Below are 19,204 nucleotides of genomic sequence, written 5' to 3'. Positions count from 1 at the left end.
ACTCCTCCGCGCCTGCGCGTTTTGTAGGCATTCAGTGCGACATCCGGTGACGTACATCATGGCGGCGTTTGGCGGAGCCTGGGACAGGTGAGGATCGCCTGGGACTGTTGGGGGCCAGGACCCAGAGAAGTAGGCCGCTGGTCACCTGGGGAGCTGTCCGAAGAAACTGAAGCCTCCCTGGGAGAAGATAAGAAGGAAGGAGAGGGAAAGAAGGAGCGAGGCCTCCCCGCCCCCACTGGGACCCTGAGCCTCCCCGGACCCCGCCTCTCTCGCAGGTGAAGGAAGAGCCGCCTCCGGTCGCCCACCTTCTTTGCAGCCATGTCGGGGGCCGGCAACAAGCGCGCAGCCGGGGATGGGGGCTCGGGCCCCTCGGAGAAGAAGCAGAATCGAGAGGAGAAGACCACGACCACCCTTATCGAGCCCATCCGCCTGGGAGGAATCTCCTCCACGGTCAGTGCAGCCCCTTCCCCTCCTTACCCGTCTTGCCCTTCTCCCCCTGCTCCCCATCCTGCCCCCCTTCCCACACCTCACCCCCGTCCTTGCCGCTCATCCCCGACACAACACCCAGTGTATTGGAAAGAGCCCCTGAATTGGAATCTAAAGGAATGAAACTCGGATCCGGAAGCCTGGCCGTGGCCAAGTCAATTATATGGCCTAGGAGCCTCAGGTTTCTATGTAAAACGAGGTTAACCCACAAGCATCCAACTATGTAAACCTTAACGTCCCCCACATTGTTATTTCTTAGGTAGTTGGATCGATCCAAATCTGATCTCACCCTCCTGAGAAGAGATTACATCAGTCTACCCCCTCTCATCTTTTCTAATTCTTGTCTCTGCTTTTATGTAAATATTCTGCAGGAAACCAACCTGAAACACTGAAGGTCTTCTGGTTCCTTAAGTATTTGGGGAGAACCACTGTAGCAGTCAAGCTGTCCCTTTGTTACCCTTCCAATTCAGTAGAGCTTTAACTCACTTTTATGGCTACATGTGTTTCGTTAACATGTCTTCATTAATGTTTTTAATGCTTTGTGATGTGGTGGATGGAATGCTAGACTTGGAGTCAGGAAGACTTGGTTCAGAATCCTACTTCTGATACAAATCACAACTTCTCTAGCCTCAGTTTCCCCTTGTGGGAAATTAGTAATGCCCATTTTGCAGGATTGTTGTGTGGTTTAAAGGAGATCATATGTAAAGTACTTTATGAACTTTAAAGTGCTGTTTAAATTCACTTGACATTATTAGGGGGCCCCCTTGTTAGGCGTTACAATGAGATTTTGATTCACCATACCTTTTTCAGGACTCTGCTTTCCATTTCTCTTTTTTTTTTTTGACATTTTATTACACTCTTCCTGACCCATATGTTCTTTTACTCACTCCGCCTTCTACAGGAGGAGATGGACCTGAAGGTGCTACAGTTCAAGAATAAAAAGTTGGCTGAGCGACTGGAGCAACGACAGGCCTGTGAAGATGAATTAAGGGAGCGGATTGAAAAGCTAGAAAAGCGCCAGGCCACTGACGATGCTACGTTGCTCATTGTCAACCGCTACTGGGCCCAGGTATGTCTCCACCGACCGTGATTCCTGCCATTTACCTAAGTTTATCTAGTCCAGAACGCTGGGATCCCCTTGCTTCTTTTAGGCCATGCGTCTTCATTTTCTTGTTCCTTTTATCTCAGACCCTGTATCAGTCCCCAGTTTTCTTTGAGATCTTTTTTAATCTCCACTTCCGAGTTTTCGTGGTCCTCTTTTGGGGAGAGGTGTTTTCGCCATTGAGGTCTCCAGAAAAGTCATGTTCTGCTGCTCCCTCACAGCTGGATGAAACTGTAGAGGTCCTACTTCGACGACATGAGGGACGGGGAGAATTGCTATCTAGGACAGAGGAACCAGGAGCTCAAGATGGCACTGAACCTGATGGGGCCCCTCTGCCTGAACTGGGAACCACAGAGAGAAGAGGTGAGACCAGTGGTGGAGAGATATCAAAAAATCATAGGGAAAGTGATGAGCAGAGTGGAGACAGTACACATCTTTAAGTGACATATAAATGTTAGTTATTAATAAAGGGCCTACTTGTTAGGAGTTAGAGTAGGGTTTTGATTCACCACACCTTATGCAGAACGCTCCTTCTCCTTTCTCCTTTTCATTATTGCTTTTCACACCCTATAGCATGCCCATGTCAAATGTGACGGTCATATTTGGATCTCTGTTACAGATCTGCCCACTCTCCAGCTCCGGCCCCCACTGAGCGAGCCAGCTTTGGCTTTTGTGGCAGCCCTGGGGGCCAGCAGTAGTGAAGAGGTAGAACTTCAGCTCCAGGGCCGCATGGAGTTCTCCAAGGCAGCAGTGTCCAGAGTAGTAGAGGCCTCAGACCGACTTCATCGGCGAGTAGAAGAACTGTGTCATCGAGTCCAAAGCAGAGGTGAATCCAAGAGCACTCAACCCCCTTCCCTGTTCAGAACTAAGGCATATCAGTTTTTATTTGACTGCGGATGGCCATATGCTGCCTATTGCACATTTCCCCAGTTCCTTCTAGGAACCTTTTGTCTGTCACACAATCTCAGTTTCCTGCTGCTATCTTTTTCTTCTGGTTGCCACTGCCCTCTTATCAGTCCCTGCTTTTCCAGGAGAGTGTGAGTCCCTCGGGGAAGGACTTCGGACTTTAACCAGGGAACTCGGACAAGACAACAGGCGACTGCAGGACTTGACCACACACCTGCAGGAGAAGCACCACCGAATCTCTCTGGAAGTAAGACTGCTGATATGGGGCAATTGGATGAACGTGGGGAGGAAATAAGAGAACACTCAGCCCACACCTCACTACTTCACCTCCACAGTACTCAGAACTCCAAGACAAGGTGACGTCAGCAGAGACCAAGGTGCTGGAGATGGAGACTTCAGTGGAGGATCTTCAGTGGGACATTGAGAAACTGCGCAAACGGGAACAGAAGCTCAATAAGCACCTAGCTGAGGCTCTGGAGCAGGTAGGGATTGGGAGAAGATAAAGGGAAGGTCAGTGAGTTGGTTTCTAGACTCCTATGATTCTGGTTCTTTTTATTCTGTTCTAGCTCAATTCAGGCTACTATGTATCAGGGAGCTCAGGGAGTTTCCAAGGAGGCCAAATCACACTCAGTATGCAAAAGGTGAGCTACTAGTCTTCTATTCCCCATCATTCCCTTAGAGTTGCATTCTCTTAAGACCCTTGAAATCCCTCTCCCCTTCCGAGATCCTATTTTGGTTGTCTATTTTTGCTCACATATCTCTGTCCCTTCCTTTATCTTGCTGCCCTGGCCCAGTTTGAGATGCTGAATGCTGAGCTAGAAGAGAACCAAGAGCTGGCCAATAGCCGCATGGCAGAGTTAGAAAAGCTTCAGGCGGAGCTGCAGGGTGCTGTGCGGAGCAATGAACGGCTCAAGGTGAGGCCTGGGACAGGGAGGAGAGAATAATAGTTCAGGAGAAGATGTCACTGCAGAGAGTGTCTTTAAAAGTGGGGAAGGATTTGGACCAAATGATGCAGGGACTTTATTATTCTGTTACCTTTTTGACTCCCAGGTGGCTCTTCGGAGCCTGCCTGAAGAAGTGGTAAGAGAGACTGGTGAATACCGACTGCTCCAGGCTCAGTTCTCTTTGCTCTACAATGAATCCTTGCAAGTGAAGACCCAGCTAGATGAGGCACGGGGGCTACTTCTGGCTACCAAGAACTCCCATCTCAGGCACATTGAGCACATGGAGGTAAGGGAAACAGTTTCAATAGACTCATCATCTGCTTCCAACCCCTAAATCATTTTATCTTCCTTCTGCTATCCCCCAGCAAAGGCCCAGGGCACCATTTACAGTGGAGATGGGGACTCTAGTCCTTTGATGTATCATAGCATTTGGGGAAGTAGGAAGGGGGAAACAAAGAAGCAGAGCCGATATTCTAATGCATGTCACCCAATTCCATTCTAAATAAAGGGGGAAAAAAGACTAACTGTGAACAGGGGGTTTGTGTAGTTGTTGTAAATTTCTAATTAGGCATCAATGGTTTTCTATCTCTGAGGTGCTGCTTTTAATTCAGTGTATTTTTCTTAAACATAGACACATTTCTTTCCTTAGGGAGGAGAGGGGATGTGTGGAGAGGAGGAGATGAAGTAGGGTTGTGGGTGGAACGATACCATTGTGCAACAAGAGGTATCTTTAATTCTTCTTTTCCTATTGGGAAAGAAGTTAAATTGCACTCTGCCTAAACTCTGTAGCATAGCAGGGATTGTGATTGTACTGTCTTTTGAAGGAAAGAGAGGGAATGGGGTCATGATATCTTTAGGGCTTAGCATAGGCCTAGGACAATGTGTATTGTAAAAAGCAATGGATTTAGAGCTAGGAAACTTGGTTTCCCAGCATTGGGTAGGAAGATTCAATGAGAGAGGTATCCCTTCTTTGGCCTCTACCTCCCAATTTCTGTGCTCTTGATCATGGGCAGAGTGATGAGCTGAGTCTGCAAAAGAAGCTTCGAACTGAAGTGATTCAGCTAGAGGACACATTAGCGCAGGTGCGCAAAGAGTATGAGATGCTGCGAATCGAATTTGAGCAGAACCTGGCAGCCAACGAGCAGGCAGGTAAGGGATGTTGGAGGTTAAAAGGGTCCCTGGTACCATCGGGGCTAACCTAGGTCTTGAGACAGTGTGTATTGTAAAGACCAGTGGACTTCAAGTCAAGAAGCCTGGTTTTTCTAGTTCCAGCTCTGTTGCTGTTTGTGAATGCTGTAAGTCATGTCACCATCTGGGGCTCCATTTCCTCTTCTGAAATGGTGACAAAGTAAGGCTCTCACTCCCCCTCAGAGGTTTTTGAGAATGAGTTAATACAAATGTGTATGAAAGTGTTTTAAGAAAAATCTAAAGTATATACAAATGTCTGGTAGTAGTTTCCCAGCTTTCTGTACTTTTGTGACAGGGACCCTGAGGGACTCCTTCTCCTTCACCCCTTTGAGGGGAAGTGAAAACCTCAGGGTGTGATCCAGGTGAGTTTCTGCTGTCACCCTGAAGTTCCCTCCACCCACCTTTGCCCTTAGGGCCCATCAACCGGGAGATGCGCCATCTGATCAGCAGCCTGCAAAACCACAACCACCAGCTGAAGGGCGACGCACAGCGGTATAAGAGGAAGCTGAGGGAGGTGCAGGCGGAGATTGGCAAGGTCAGGAGCTTGGGTGGGGCCACATTAGTGGGCAAGTCACTTGACCTTTCCGAGACTTTGTCATCATCTGTAAAACAGGGATGATGTTTTCACTACTCACAGGGTGGTAGTGAGGAAAGTGCTTTGGAAATGTGATTTGTTATTGAGATGTGGGGTAGCATAATGCCTGGCACACCATAGGCACTGAATAATCGTTTATTGTATCATATAATTTTGTAAAGGGAGCCAGCGAATTATTGTTTAGAAGTCTGTGGACTAGAACATGTGGCAGGGTGGGCTAGAAAGTCTTGAATGAATCAGGCTTTGATGAGAGTGTTCAGTGCTGCCAGGGACTTCATAGCCGTGACACTTCTCTCCTTTCTGGGTTCTCATAGCTCCGGGCACAGACTGTCGGCTCAGGCCCTTCAGCCCCATCCCAAACTGCCTCTGAGGATCAGGGATCAGGAGGAGGGGGAACACTGGCCCCAGTGAAAGAAGAGGAGAGTTCTGGGTCAGGGCCAGCTGCTCTCCAGGAGGTCAAAAAAGAGTCAGTCTCAGCCCCAGTTACCCCCACAGCTTCCACGGCCAGCGTGGTGAAGAAAGAAGAGCCCCCTTTTGAAGAGGAGGTGCCTCTTACCCAGGCCCAAACCCCACACTCTACACCCCAAACCCCTGCTTCCAGGAGCCGGGAGGCTGAGCCTCGAGGAAAACGAGAGCCCCGAGACCGGGAAGGGCCAGGTTCTGGAACCCCAACATCCTCTTCCTCAAGGGGAGATCGAGACAAAGCCAAGGCTGAGGAGAGCAAGAGGAAAGAATCAGAATTACTCAAGGGACTTCGAGGAGAGCTCAAGTGAGAACCAGCCTCGACCCCTTACCTACTTATCCCAAGTCCTCTCTTCCTCTCATCCCTTTCCCTCTCCTGGGTCTCTTCCTTACCATTTTCTTCTACATTCGTTCTGTCACCCTTATCAGCTAAAAGGCAAATAAATGTGCAACAGTTGAAGAACTGTGCTCAGAGTCAACCCTGGCTTGTTCTAGGTACTAGTTCTGATTCCATCACTTACTGTTTGACTTTGAGTAAGTCATCTGCCCACTACAAGCCACATTTCCCACATCTACCAGTTGAGGGGTGTAGATGATCTTTTCCAGCTCTCATACCAGTTACTATGGTATTCCAAGACAGCCTCAGTCCCTGCTTGACATGTGTTGCACCTATTGTTTACTCCTTCCTTATGACCTCCCCCTTTTGCCCTTTCTTATAATCTCTACCACACTTTGGTCTCTTCCTCTGACCCCTTTCCCTCCCCCTGCCCCCCCCCAACCTTCTCACAAAATCTACTTTTCTCTCCAACTTGGCTTCTTCCCTGGCCAGGAAGGCCCAAGAAAGTCAGAAGGAGATGAAATTGCTGCTGGACATGTACAAGTCTGCCCCCAAGGAGCAGAGGGACAAGGTGCAGCTCATGGCTGCAGAACGCAAGGCCAAGGCTGAGGTGATAGATATTGGAGGAACAAGTGGGGTTGGGGAGCTCTTGCTAGGCAGAGAGAGAGATGGGAGGGTGGGATGTGGATTGAAGTGAGGGTGATCAATTTAAAGCCATTCTGTCCTTTGGGGAGGGAGAAAGAGGGGCACGTTCAGGATCAGTGCGGCATAGGCATCATTTTGTGAGTCCCTCTTGTTTGAGCTTAGAAGCATTGTGATTTGACAGGCAAAAAAGCTTATGGGATCTCAGGCTGCATGAGTAGCAACATGGGATAGAGAACTATGGCTGTCATAGTCTCAGTGTTCATTTGTGGACCCCAAGCTGAGGCGTGTCCATACCATAGGCAAGCAACGAGGGTGGTGATAAGGCTCAAAACTGTAGCATATAAGGACCAGTTGGAAGAATTATGAATGTTTAACTTGGAGTATTGAATACTTAGAGAAGACAGATAATGGCTTCACATCTTCAAAAGGCTATTATGTAGAAGAGGGAGAATACTTATTGTTTGACCTCATTAGAAGTTATACTCACATATTTTGCCAGCTTGTTCAAATTAGAGCAGTCCAGTATTGGAGTGGACAGTAGCTAATGAGTTTTCTATCACTTGAGGTCTTCAGTCAATGGCTAGATAAATCACTTGTGAGGGATTTTGATTTCAGGCAAGGGCTATACTGGACAACCTCTGAGACCTAGTCCAGCTCTGAGTTTGAGTAATGATTCTAAGGAGGTTTGGTAGCAAGAGCAGGAGATAAAGGATAAAGGTGATGACTAGTGATTGAAGGGAGAAAGGCTGTTTTAGCCTCCAGGAAGGCAGAAAGACAGACCTGTAGATGGGGTAGTCTTTGTGCTTGGGCTGGAGAAGTAAAGGGCACAGGAATGGCTTCTGGGATGGAGGGGGAGCAGCTACTTTGACTAGATTCCAAGTTCTGAGTGGGGATATAGTGAGCAGCCAAGGCTTTCCTGGTCAAGCTAGATAAGGACAGTGGGGTCAGTCATGGACTGTCCTGAGAGCAGATGGTCTCACCTGTGTTCTGAAGTATGTCTGAGAAAGAGCACGAATAACTCGGGTCAGGAGTAATAGCCACTTCTGGGACTTGCGTTGGGCTGAGTTACGTTACCTACAAAAGGAAAAAGCCCCGAAAGCTCCAGAAGTTGTAGTGGAAGGGACAGGCCAACGATGATCTTCCCCCCAGACTTAGTCCCTGTACCTGCCACAGGTAGATGAGCTTCGGGGCCGCATCCGGGATTTGGAGGAGAAGGAAAGGAGAGAGAGTAAGAAGCTGGCCGATGAGGACGCTCTTCGAAGGATCCGACTGGCAGAGGAACAGATTGAGCACCTGCAGCGCAAACTCGGGGCCACCAAGCAGGTGTGGAGGCCCAGCTGTCCGTTCGTTCCTCTCCTTCCCATACCGCCCCTTCCCCCCACCAACCGTAGATGTGTTCCCCCAGGAGGAGGAAGCACTGCTGTCAGAGATGGACGTGACTGGTCAGGCTTTTGAGGACATGCAGGAGCAAAATGGTCGCCTTATACAACAGCTGCGGGAAAAGGATGATGCCAACTTCAAGCTAATGTCGGAGAGAATCAAGTCCAACCAGATACATAAGCTGCTCCGGGAAGAGAAGGATGAGCTGGGGGAGCAAGTCCTGGGCCTCAAGTCTCAGGTGCAGACACTGGCAGGGGGTGGGGGGGGGCACAAGTGAGGCAAAGAAGCCACCAGGCACTCAGGTACCATCCCCTCATACCCTAGGTGGATGCTCAGCTTTTGGTGGTACAGAAGCTGGAAGAGAAGGAACGAGTTCTTCAGGGCAGCCTGGGGAGCATAGAGAAGGAGCTGACCCTACGAAGCCAAGCGCTGGAGCTGAATAAGAGGAAGGTGAGAGCATGGGCTGAGTGATAGATATTCCAGAGTTCTCCCAGGCCTCCCCAGTTCATTCACCATTTGCCCTCTGACCTCTAGGCAGTGGAAGCAGCACAGCTGGCTGAGGACCTCAAGGTGCAGCTGGAACATGTGCAGAGCCGGCTTCGGGAAATCCAGCCCTGCCTGGCCGAGAGCCGAGCAGCTCGAGAGAAGGAGAGCTTCAACCTCAAGAGGGCCCAGGTGAGGACAGGGCTAGGGAAGGAGACGGTGCCTCCGCCGGATGGTGTTAGGAGCAAGGGTTCTAGGTACTAATCCTTAGGAATCTTACCCTAGGAGGACATTTCTCGACTTCGGCGGAAACTGGAGAAGCAGAAGAAGGTAGAGGTCTATGCTGATGCTGATGAGATTCTACAGGAGGAGATAAAGGAGTACAAGGTGAGCAGGCTGGGTGGGATTAGATGGGACAGAGCAGGGTAGGGTCCAAAAGTTCTCACTAGGTGAGGAGGAGAGGCTTTGGGCCTGGGGAAGGTTAAAACACAGTGATGGACTGACTGAGCCTATCCCTTCTTCATGCCCTGTGTCTCAGGCCCGGTTGACCTGTCCCTGCTGTAACACCCGGAAGAAAGATGCTGTCCTCACCAAGTGCTTTCACGTCTTCTGCTTTGAGTGTGTACGGGGCCGCTATGAGGCCCGCCAGAGAAAATGCCCAAAGTGTAATGCTGCTTTTGGGGCTCATGACTTCCACCGTGTCTATATTAGCTGAGGCAACTTGCATCCAGATTCTCCAACTTCTACAATCTGTTGGTTGAGCTAACTGGGTTGGAGGACCAAGACCTGCATGGTTTCCATGGTGCTGTCAACTGAGCCTAGACCTCAGGAGTCATGCCTCCAAGCCTCTCTTCCTTTCTGCTTCTGGAACCTTAGCCATCCAACCCTCGAACACTTCACCTGTTTGGCATGTGTGAGTTTATCCAGCCATACCCTCAGATCTTGATTTTTCTGGTTCAGAACCCAGGCATCCTGACCCCCACAACTCACCTTCAAGATTGAACTGTCCTGGTGAAAGCACCCTCTGCTCTGGTCTGTCACGGGAAGTGGCTCACTTTGGAAAAGGTTGCCTTTCTCCATTTGGCCTTACCTGGACCCAGCCTGGCAGGGGAAGGTGATTCTGTAGGCTGGTCTGCCTGAGCTTAGGTGAACTTGCCCCTCCGAAGGTTGATTTAGGGGAGGAGAGTTATTTTCTGCCACATTAATCTCACTCCACAGGGAAAGCTCTCTCTGATCCCGGTCTGTAGCCAGGCCTTATCCATAGTTTTTTCTTCTCCCTTCATCCCCTTTGCCTTGTTGCCTCGCTTTCAAAAGCTATCTGACATTCATCCCCTTGGGACTGTTCCTCCTTATTGATCAGCCTGACTTCCTAGGAAATTTCCTTTCACCTAACAGGATGCATCAGGAGGCATTATAACCTCAGTCTCGTTCCCAGAGTGAGATTTCCCATATTAACCTCCACCTTGAGGAGCCCTCCAGATTACTTGTAGCTGCATCTGGATCAGGGGCTGGCCCCACCAGGTGCATTCTCTACTGTTGGGGGAGCTGGGCAGGGCACCAAGGGGAGTTGTCTTATCTTCTTGGGGCTGGGAGAGAAATCTTTCCCATGTTGGGTGACCCATGAAGGGTCTCTCTCTCTTTCTCGCTTTGTATTGCTGTCCCTCTCTTTTCTTTGTAAGGAGCTGCCAAATCCTTCTGAACCTGGTATACCTGGGTCTTTCTACTCTGGGGCCTGTATTACTGGATGAGGCTGGGACTACATCCTCAGGTCAGGAGGAGGATCTATCTCAGAACGGTGAGGGTCTTCGGGATCCAGTGCAACTGAAACTGCCCCCCTGGCGAAGCCTTTGCTCCCTTTGTGACAAGGGTCAGGTGTCCCATTGCTGTGCATTTTCCAGAAACCCTCTGCCCAGGAGCTTTGATCCACTGTGCATTTACTCTCCAGACCCCATTTCTCTCTCCTTCAAAAGTTCTAGCCTTCAGCTCCAGCCTTCTTGGTTGTCCTGCAGGATCTGGGAGTCTCATATGCTAGAGATGGAACCAAGTCTTTAGGTTTAGTTGGCCCCTCTTGCTTTCCCTGAGCCCCCTCATCTCAGAGCCCCAGCAACCTTAGGCCCACTTCTTCCATCTGATAATTACAAATGGAGCAGGGAGTAGTTCTTAGAAGGAAGAGAGGAAGAAGTAATCAGAGAAATTTAGAGACAAGTGTGGTGTAAGACAACACCATAGCTGAAAAGACTTTCCAGTAACAAATTTTCACATCTGAGTCCATCTGATTCCTCCTCATGTTCAACTTCCATCCTCATCCTCTACACCTCTCCCACCAACATCTTATCTCATGACTTCATCACCAAGGAGGGGCAAGATTCATTTTTTAAGTTCCTATATGCTTGGATCCAGATGTCCTGTGTGTTAGACAGATTTCTTGTATGGCTGATATTTGTTGTGAAGAATAAACATTAAACCTTTCCCTGAAGATCATATTGATGTGAGTGATTCAAATAGATATAGTCATGTGTTTTTGGAAAAATAGAATCATTCATATAGATTCTCCAGGCCCTAGGGACTCCTTAGCCTTCTCTTCTCCAAACTCAAACCAATTCTTTTCATCTTAGTCCTTGCAAAGTGTCCTGAACCAAGAGCCCAAGAATATGAGAGTTAACAACAAAGCCAGAACTAGAAGAGTGTGGCTTTAGACAAATCCTTTAAACAGAGTCTCTGGGCTTGTTCTCCCCTGGATATTGATTCTATATCCTCATGCTTTTCATTTGCCCTGCTGCTACCCTAAACCAGCCCATCTCACAATTGGACTGTTACAGGAGCCTCCTAGTTGGCCTTCCCACCTCTAGTCTCCATCCCTATCTCTCACAGGGCTACCCAAATAATCTTGGAAAGGCAAAGGTCTGATCAGGCTTCTCAAATGCTCAGAAATCAACAACTCTCCTGAGGTGCCCTACCAAGTGCAAGTAATTGTGCTCAATGCTGGGGATAATGTGACAAGGGTGCCCAGAAGTATTTACAATGTGGGTAGTGATGATGGCAAAGGAGAGAAGCAGACTGAGTCCTCCAGGGATGGAGAAGGGCAAGAATACCTTCGGCTACAGTGATACAGGAAAAGTTTGGTGAAGGCAGTAGCACCTGAGCTGAGCCTGGAAAGGCACCCCCTGATTTAGGAGAAGGCAGCACATTTAAGGGCTATCCCTAACCACTGCCTGAGGAGTCAAGGGGGACACTGAAGTTATGAACTGAACTCGGATTTTGGGTGGAGTGGTGATTAGTTTGACATGCTGAGCTAGATGTGCCAATAGAGAAGTGTCCTTTAGGTAGATGGTGATGCAGGAGTGGAGTTCAGGGGAAAGTTTATTAGGAATGATGAGGAAGATTTGGGAATAAAGGAAAGCAACAAGGGAGATTGTAGAAAGATAAGAAAAGAGAGCCTAGGAGAAACCATTAAGAGATAAACCCCAAATTTCCCACCCTGGCATTCAAGGTCCTGTACATTTTTAGACACTTCACCTTAGTCCCTTATGCTTTCCAACCAAAGTAACATTCACCCTCTATATCTTTGCTCGTTTTCCCTGTACCTATAATTCCTTACCATCTCTACCTGTTGACAATGCCCTATTCCATCCTTCAGAATCTAGTTCAGATGTTGCCTTGTCCATGAAGCCTTTCCAGCCCTGTAGCTGGAAGTGATGCCCCTCATCTCCTAGCACTCTGTAGCCTGGTGCACTTAATTCACATTTTCATTTGTATCACAGTTAAGTGTGTACATACATGAACTCCCACTAAAAAAATCGAGCTCTCGGAAGGCAGCAATCATTATGCTACATTTGTGTCTGCCAGTACCTAGTATGTCAACATAGCAAGTATTATATACATAGTGGGCATTTCATAATGAGGACATCCCAAAAACAAATCATTTGCCTTGGGTCTCAGAATAAGACAGTGTGGCAGGCATGGGCCTAGGCTTCAGGTTTCCTGGCTTTGCTGAAGGCTTGTTGAGTAGGCTGAAGCCATCCAGAAGGAAAATACTCATGTGTTAGGTCTGTGTTGCTGGGTCTTAGCTGTCATTTTCCTACCCAGTGACTGTGGAGTTGGAACTGCCTGAGCCTTCTGTGATTTATCTGGGGATTGGGGAGAGGTAGGATTCACGGATGGAAGGTTAAACCCCCATGAATGGAAAGAAGCCAAGAGAGGTCAGGGAGGGTAATAAGCCCCCTCCCAATACTTGTATAGCTCAAACAACCATCTCACACACACTAAGCTCTATTCCCCCAGAAATAGGCCAAGGTTATAGCCCAGGGAGTAGGGTGGTGCTCTTAAGCTCAAAGCTAGATTCCTCTCTCATTAGCCCATCTAGGACATCCCATCTCCATATACCAACACCTCAGGAAAATCAGAGGCCAAAGAAGGCCTAGGTTTAGAAAAGGGAGATTGTCAGAGAAACCAGCCCCACCTCACCCTGTTGACACACGCCCTCACTGTTTTGCCCAGTAAATGCTATAGCACCAGCCTCCCAGTCCCAGAAGAACAAAAATGGTCCTCCCTCCTCTATCCAACCCTGCTCTTTTTTCCAGATTTTTCCAGCCTCCATGGCTTTACACCTAATGTTTTCCTTATCCTACTCTTTCCTAGCCAAGTCTTAGGTACCAAGTTTAAGTGACTAAATCCAAGGAGCAACTGTGGGAATGTTGCTTATTGAGGATAGAGAATTTTCGTGAAAATTCTGTCTCTCTTCCTCTCTCTTTAGCCTATACTGCTCATTCCCTTGACCTCAAAGGTCAGTCTCAGTTGATGTGGCAGGGATTCCTTCCCTTACTTGCCCCAAGGACCCACAACTCAACAGCTCATTAGCTGTTCACTATGGCCCAAGAGGGTTGTTTTCAGCCCTCCATGTATGTTCTCAAGAAGTATTGATACAGATACCTTGGTTTGTGTACTTAACTTGGTTCCCTCCTCAATCTGTTGTCTCCTTGATCATGAGTGGCCAGGTTGAAACTGACTCTGAAGTTCTGGATGATGTCAAGGTAGGATAAGGGTTAGTTGCTTTATGGCTACCTTAGCGAGTCAGCAGATGGGAGAAGACAATGACATGTTTGCTCCACTGGATAGAAGGGCTTCTCAACCGGCACTAGAGCTGAAGCTTTTTTCCTAGGGGATACATGGGTACCCTTGACTCAAATTTTTGTGGCGGTTCTTGTTAGAGAGCCAGGTCATAGACGGCCACCAGCCTCTGGCTATGCTGGCAGTGAATAAGCAGGTGCAGATGAAGCCTGGAAGCTTTGTCTGCCCTTCCTGTAAAGGTCAGATGGTTTACCTTCTAGAGCTGGTGCGGCTCGGTCAGCCTGGAGAGAGGATTCTGCAGGGCAAAAGAAGAGGATGATAAAGTGGAAGACATAAAACACTAAATAAACTGCAGGAAGTTCTGAAAATAGTGTGGCAAGGATTATATGCAGTTGAGTGGTGAGCTCATAGGGCTGGTCCTTTAGTATGTACGTCTTAGCTGGGCCCAGAGACAACAAAAGGAAGAGAATGGCTTAGGTGACCTTTGGAAAACTACACTGTGCTTTAAAAACAGTTTATAGATACCTGTTGTTTTTACAGCACATTGATTTATGAAGGACAAAAAGACTAGAAAGGACTGAAGGGATGACTCTGAGCCATTCCTTGTAACAAAGATTTTTTTTTTATAAGTAGTTCAGCACTGTGCCTAACAGAATATGCAGTTTTCTACAGTCATTGTCCCCCCACCTCCAGCCCCTACACAGCGCTCTTAATAATCCCAAGCATCTTCTGGAGTGGTCCAACTTGTTTAAGATCAGTATTATTTTGGTGCAGATCTACAATTTATAGTTGCCTGAGTTACTAAGATGTTACATGACTTACCTAGGGTTACACAAACATCATGTGTCAGAGATGAAACTTTAACCCAAGTTTTCCTGACTCCAAAGCTGTCCATTTATTCACAACACCATGCTGCCTCTTCTTGGGTAAAGCAAGGGAAGTTTCCTCATTAGGCGTTCACCCCACCAATGAAATCATAGGTCCACATCCAACCCACTCCAAAAAAGGAAGCATCACAGTTTAGTGGAAAAAGAGCTGACCTGAAAGTCAGGAAGATCTAGGTTCAAGTCCCACCTCTAACACTTGTCATGTGATTCTGGACAAGTCACTAAACCTTTGTGTCTCAGACAACTCTCTAAAGACTATAAATTTCAGAAAGGTCACTATTCTGCAGAACTCAAAGGAGGCTCCTCATGAGGGATTCCATACACCAGTAAAATCACAGGTGTATATCCTCCCCCCTCCAAAAAAAATCTTTATGTAAATGGCTATCATGGAATATCGGTCTCTCAAGTATTAAATTTGCCATAACTGAAAAGGCAATAGAGAAAAGGGCAGCTAGGTGGTACAGTGGATAGAGCACTGGGCTTAGAATCAAGAAGACTCATTTTCCCCGAGTTCAAATCCAGCCTCAGACACTTACTAGCTGTGTGACCCTGGGCAAGTCACCTTACCCTGTTTGCCTCAGTTTCCTCATCTGTAAAATGAGAAGGAAATGGCAAACCACTCCAGTATCGCTGCCAAGAAAACCCCAAATGGGGTCACAAACACAACTGAAATGACACAACTACTGGATCAGAATGGCAGGGAAAGAATGTTTCCTAAGAAGTGATATGTCAAAACAAAATGTATCAAAAATGTTTTGCACTTTCCTTCTTTGCAAAGGTGGGAGACTGTAGATATGGAATACTCTGCCAGACTTGGTGGATGTATGGTTAGTTTTGCTTTTTTTGTCTGTTATTCTTTCTCCCAAGGGATGACCCACTGGGGAACGTAGAGGAAAGCACATATTCAAAAATGAAGGTGGTGTGAAAACAAAAGATACTAAAACATTTTTAAAAATTAAACATATGATTATTATAAGATTATATGCTCAAGTTTCAAATCTTAAGTGGCTGATTCAGGTACTTAGAGATATTTTAGTTTAATCGTGTCATTTTCCAGAGAAAGAAACAAACGGAGGAAAAGTAACTTGCAAACAAAAGAGCAATAAACAGCAAATGGCAGTCAGGATTAAGTCTAAGTCTCCGGCCTCGAGTCTACTACACCATAATTAGATAATTTCTAAAGTCCCTTCCAGTCTTAAATCCATTATACTATTATGATGCTGCTCATAAACCACCAATGGTCTATGTCTTGAACTAAATATGGAACAATAAATAGACTTGCATCATGGTCTGAAAGGCTCCCACCTACAGCTAAAAGCTCACCATTCTGAATTCTCAACATTGCCGTTTAAGATCATCCCTATTATTCTTAGCTCCTGAACCTTACCTGCCAGGGGTGGTAAAGTCCTCCATCCCACTAGCAAAACTGCTCTGAGAACCTATGTAGAGAAAATTAGCAAGACCAATGCAACAGAGGAAAGCAAGATGTCAGCCTGGTGAACTTAAGGGTATGGAACATGGCTCTAATAAGCAGTGATGCCAAGGACACAGAAGGTACTCAATCATAAAGTGTTAGGATTGAAAAGAGACTTGGAGACCATTTCACCCATTTCTAAGAGAAGAAAAGAAAAAAAACTACCAAACGGGAATTCACCCAAGGTCAAACAGTGCCAAGAATTTCTGAGCTCTAGTCATAGCCACAAGACTTCTACTCCAACTACTGATTATTATAACGAATTTGGTCAGTAAAGCCAAAGTTGTTATAATGAGTTTACAACTGAATGTCTGAATTTTTCTTTAAATTGATACTTCTCTGTCTGGATTTCTGACTCATAGACAAGGAGCTGGGAAGGGCAGTGGCCCATACCAGGAAGTCAGCTAAGGTGCTAAATAGGGATGAGAGGATTTGGTTCCTTCAGGAAAATCTAGTGGAAAATGTTCTTTCCACGAAATATCACAGGATCAGAGCAAGTCAAATGTGCAAAGAACCTTAGAACAATTTCAGAGCTAGAAGGAGCTTTGGAAGATCCAGTCCATCCCTTTCATTTAACATAAGAGAGAAACTGGAGCACAGAGGGTGCAAGTCACTTGCCCACTATCAGGCAGGTAGTAACAGCTAGAACTCAAACCCAGGTCATTTGACTCAAGTTCAGACTTTTTTACACTATACAATATTACCTACTTTTCAGAGCAGAAATACCTGCAGAGGTAGCACAGGAAAATTGAACTGAGTGTTGACTATTATCATTTCGAGCCTGAGCAAGTGGATGGACCAGGTCACATCCAACACAGCAAATAGCTTACCAAAGGACTGAGGCTGGTATAACAAGGAAGAGAAACGAATTCTCTTAATGAGCTGAGCCCCTGGGTCTGAACTGTGATCATCCACCTATGAAAATGTTGAGTCACAGATCCTGGAAAGCCTGAGTTGTCAATTGCTGATTATGACACAGCAAAAATCCAGTTATAACTGATCAACCGTGCTCAGTGGATGGAAAAGGCCAAACTATAGCAGTAATTAATCAATTAACTGATGATTCTTCCCTGCGAACATAGGTTCTTTGTAGCCCAGGAAGCTGTCTCAGAGATCAGGCACCTTCCTGGGCTGTTCTTCAGTCTCAATTTCAATACCACCACAATTTCACTCTAAGACTCAACACTAACCTTTCCCTCTGGCATTACTACCCAGCTTTGGCCCTGATGCTACATCCAACTTCACCCCTTGCTTTTACTTCTGGCCTAAGGCTGAGGAGGTCCAGTTGAGACACTCTAAGAAAACGCCTTCACATCCTTACTCCATCCAACCCTATAGAAACAAAAAATCCATTTCTACTTAATTTTGAGCTGGTGGAAGATGAAAAATTCTCCTCTGAGAGTACTCAAGAAGAAAAGTTCATGATCTCCCTACCTGGATCTAGTGTCCTTCATCATTCTGTAAGGAGATATTATTATTAGGACACAATTCTTACGGTCACCACTGCCCTCACCCTGTGGCAGTGGTTACTCCATTAAAAATCAAATCACCTCTCATCCCACACATACTGACTTCCATAAGGGTGGTGGATTTTAGTAGCAAGGGGAGAAGATAAACTAGACAAGCCACGAGAGGGTAAAGGGAACAGAGGGTGAGGGAGGGAAAGGGTAGTCTGGAGAAAGGAAGCCTCCAGGCCTGAAGCTTTTTCCTTCTCCCATAATACAGGCAGTAGTGACATTGATCAGCTTCGTACTGGGAAGTTGGTTGAAGACGCAACCAGTCAGGGCAAGAGAAGGGCCACACCTAGTGCAAGATGAGATTAGTGTTGATGGCAAAACCTATAACTTACTCAGGAAAGACCTGGGGCTTACCAGCTTTAGCTCCTCTGGTGCTAGGTCGTGAATATCATCCTTAGAGACTTTCCACGGGTGGGACATGGTTTGTATCGGCTGGGAGGAAAGCCCTAGCTGAAGCTCTTAGTGTATATACATTGTCCTACTGGGGGCACTTGAGAGGTTTTGGGGCCAGGCCAGGACTAGGACGGAGCTGTAGGACACCCTGGGGACTCTAATGCTCCTACTCAATGAGCTCCAGCGGCTCTCAGTTGTCTCCAGGATCAAATGCAAAATCCTTTGTTTGGTAATCAAAGCCCTTCATAACCTAGCCCCCTCCTGCCTTTCCAGTTTTCTCACACTTTATTCCCTATCATGTACTCTTCCATCCACTGACGCTACTACCTGGCTATCAAGAAAAAGATACACCATCGCTTCGCTCTGGGCATTTTCTCTGGCTGTCTGCCACCCTTGATATGCTCCCCTCATCTCTACCTGTTGGCTTCCCTGAAGCCCCACTTAAAATCCAATTTTCTACTGGAAGCCTTTCCCAACTCCTTTAAATTTGAGAGCTTTCCCTAATTTCCTGATTATCTTGTTGTTTGTGCTGGTTTGCTTGTTGTCTTCATTGTTTTGCAAAACCGAGAGCCTTTGGATCCCCAGGGCTTAGCATGGTGACTGGCACATGGTAAGCACTTAGTTTTAGCGTTTTTGTTTTTGTTTTTTTACTTGTAGCAGGGTAGAGATGGTTGGACTTTTCCCCAAAGTATTTGGCAGGGTGGCAATGGTTGCATTCTTCCCTAAAGTATCTGGCTGGGGTAGCCCTGACTTGTTTTCCTGGGCTCTATTGTGATCAGCCTATGTCCCAGGATTCTTTCTCAGCTCCAGGCCCCTCCAGAAACTGGAAGGTGACAGTAGTGGTGGAGGCTCAGTTCCACCACCAATACAGAGTTGAAGTACTACGTATGTGGGCTCCCTAAGGCAGTTTCCCTTTTTTTTCTTATGACCTGGAGGGTCTTCTCCCATCTAAGAAAACTGTCTTTATACCAGGTGTGGGAAGGATTATTTCTTGAGAATGACTAGAGCAGCAGTAATGGAGTGTAAAAAGGTAGACAAAAACCCTAGACCGGGAGAGATGGTCAGGGGTGATAGATTGAACAGAGGTTCCATGAAACCTGGGGACAATGGAAGCAATGAACTTCCCCTAGCTCTTTCTTGGAAAAAGGGTCAGATTTTGTCAACTTAGTCTAGGGCCTGAAGTCCCAGCTCACTTTTCTCAAAGGTGGAATGGCAGTTGTCCCCTGATTTCTTCCAAAGACCCTTCCTCTACACTCAGATGCATGAGACTCTGGGTAAGTCACAAGGACTGAGGCCCTGTGTCAAATGAAGAGGTAGGGACCTTAACTCCACCCAGAT

At 47.0% G+C, this 19,204-nt stretch overlaps 1 protein-coding gene across 1 annotated transcript; it reads left to right on the top strand.

Moving 5' to 3' along the window:
• Positions 1-48: 48 nt before the first annotated feature.
• RNF40 (ring finger protein 40) lies at positions 49-11,009 on the top strand. The gene is made up of 20 exons (XM_027842220.1): positions 49-87; positions 276-450; positions 1,388-1,555; positions 1,810-1,951; positions 2,208-2,414; positions 2,620-2,741; positions 2,830-2,976; positions 3,061-3,135; positions 3,289-3,408; positions 3,545-3,724; positions 4,452-4,587; positions 5,040-5,161; positions 5,536-5,990; positions 6,513-6,630; positions 7,839-7,988; positions 8,071-8,283; positions 8,370-8,495; positions 8,580-8,720; positions 8,814-8,915; positions 9,067-11,009. The coding sequence occupies exons 2-20, from the start codon at positions 319-321 to the stop codon at positions 9,241-9,243; spliced, it is 3,033 nt and encodes a 1,010-aa protein (XP_027698021.1). The 5' UTR covers positions 49-87; positions 276-318; the 3' UTR covers positions 9,244-11,009.
• The last annotated feature ends 8,195 nt before the right edge of the window (positions 11,010-19,204 follow it).

The sequence above is a fragment of the Vombatus ursinus genome, unplaced genomic scaffold, assembly GCF_900497805.2.
Source record: "Vombatus ursinus unplaced genomic scaffold, bare-nosed wombat genome assembly UNPS02004836.1, whole genome shotgun sequence".
Classification (NCBI taxonomy): domain Eukaryota; kingdom Metazoa; phylum Chordata; class Mammalia; order Diprotodontia; family Vombatidae; genus Vombatus; species Vombatus ursinus.
The sequence above is the reverse complement of the archived record's forward strand: the minus strand, read 5'-3'. Positions and strand labels throughout refer to the sequence as shown.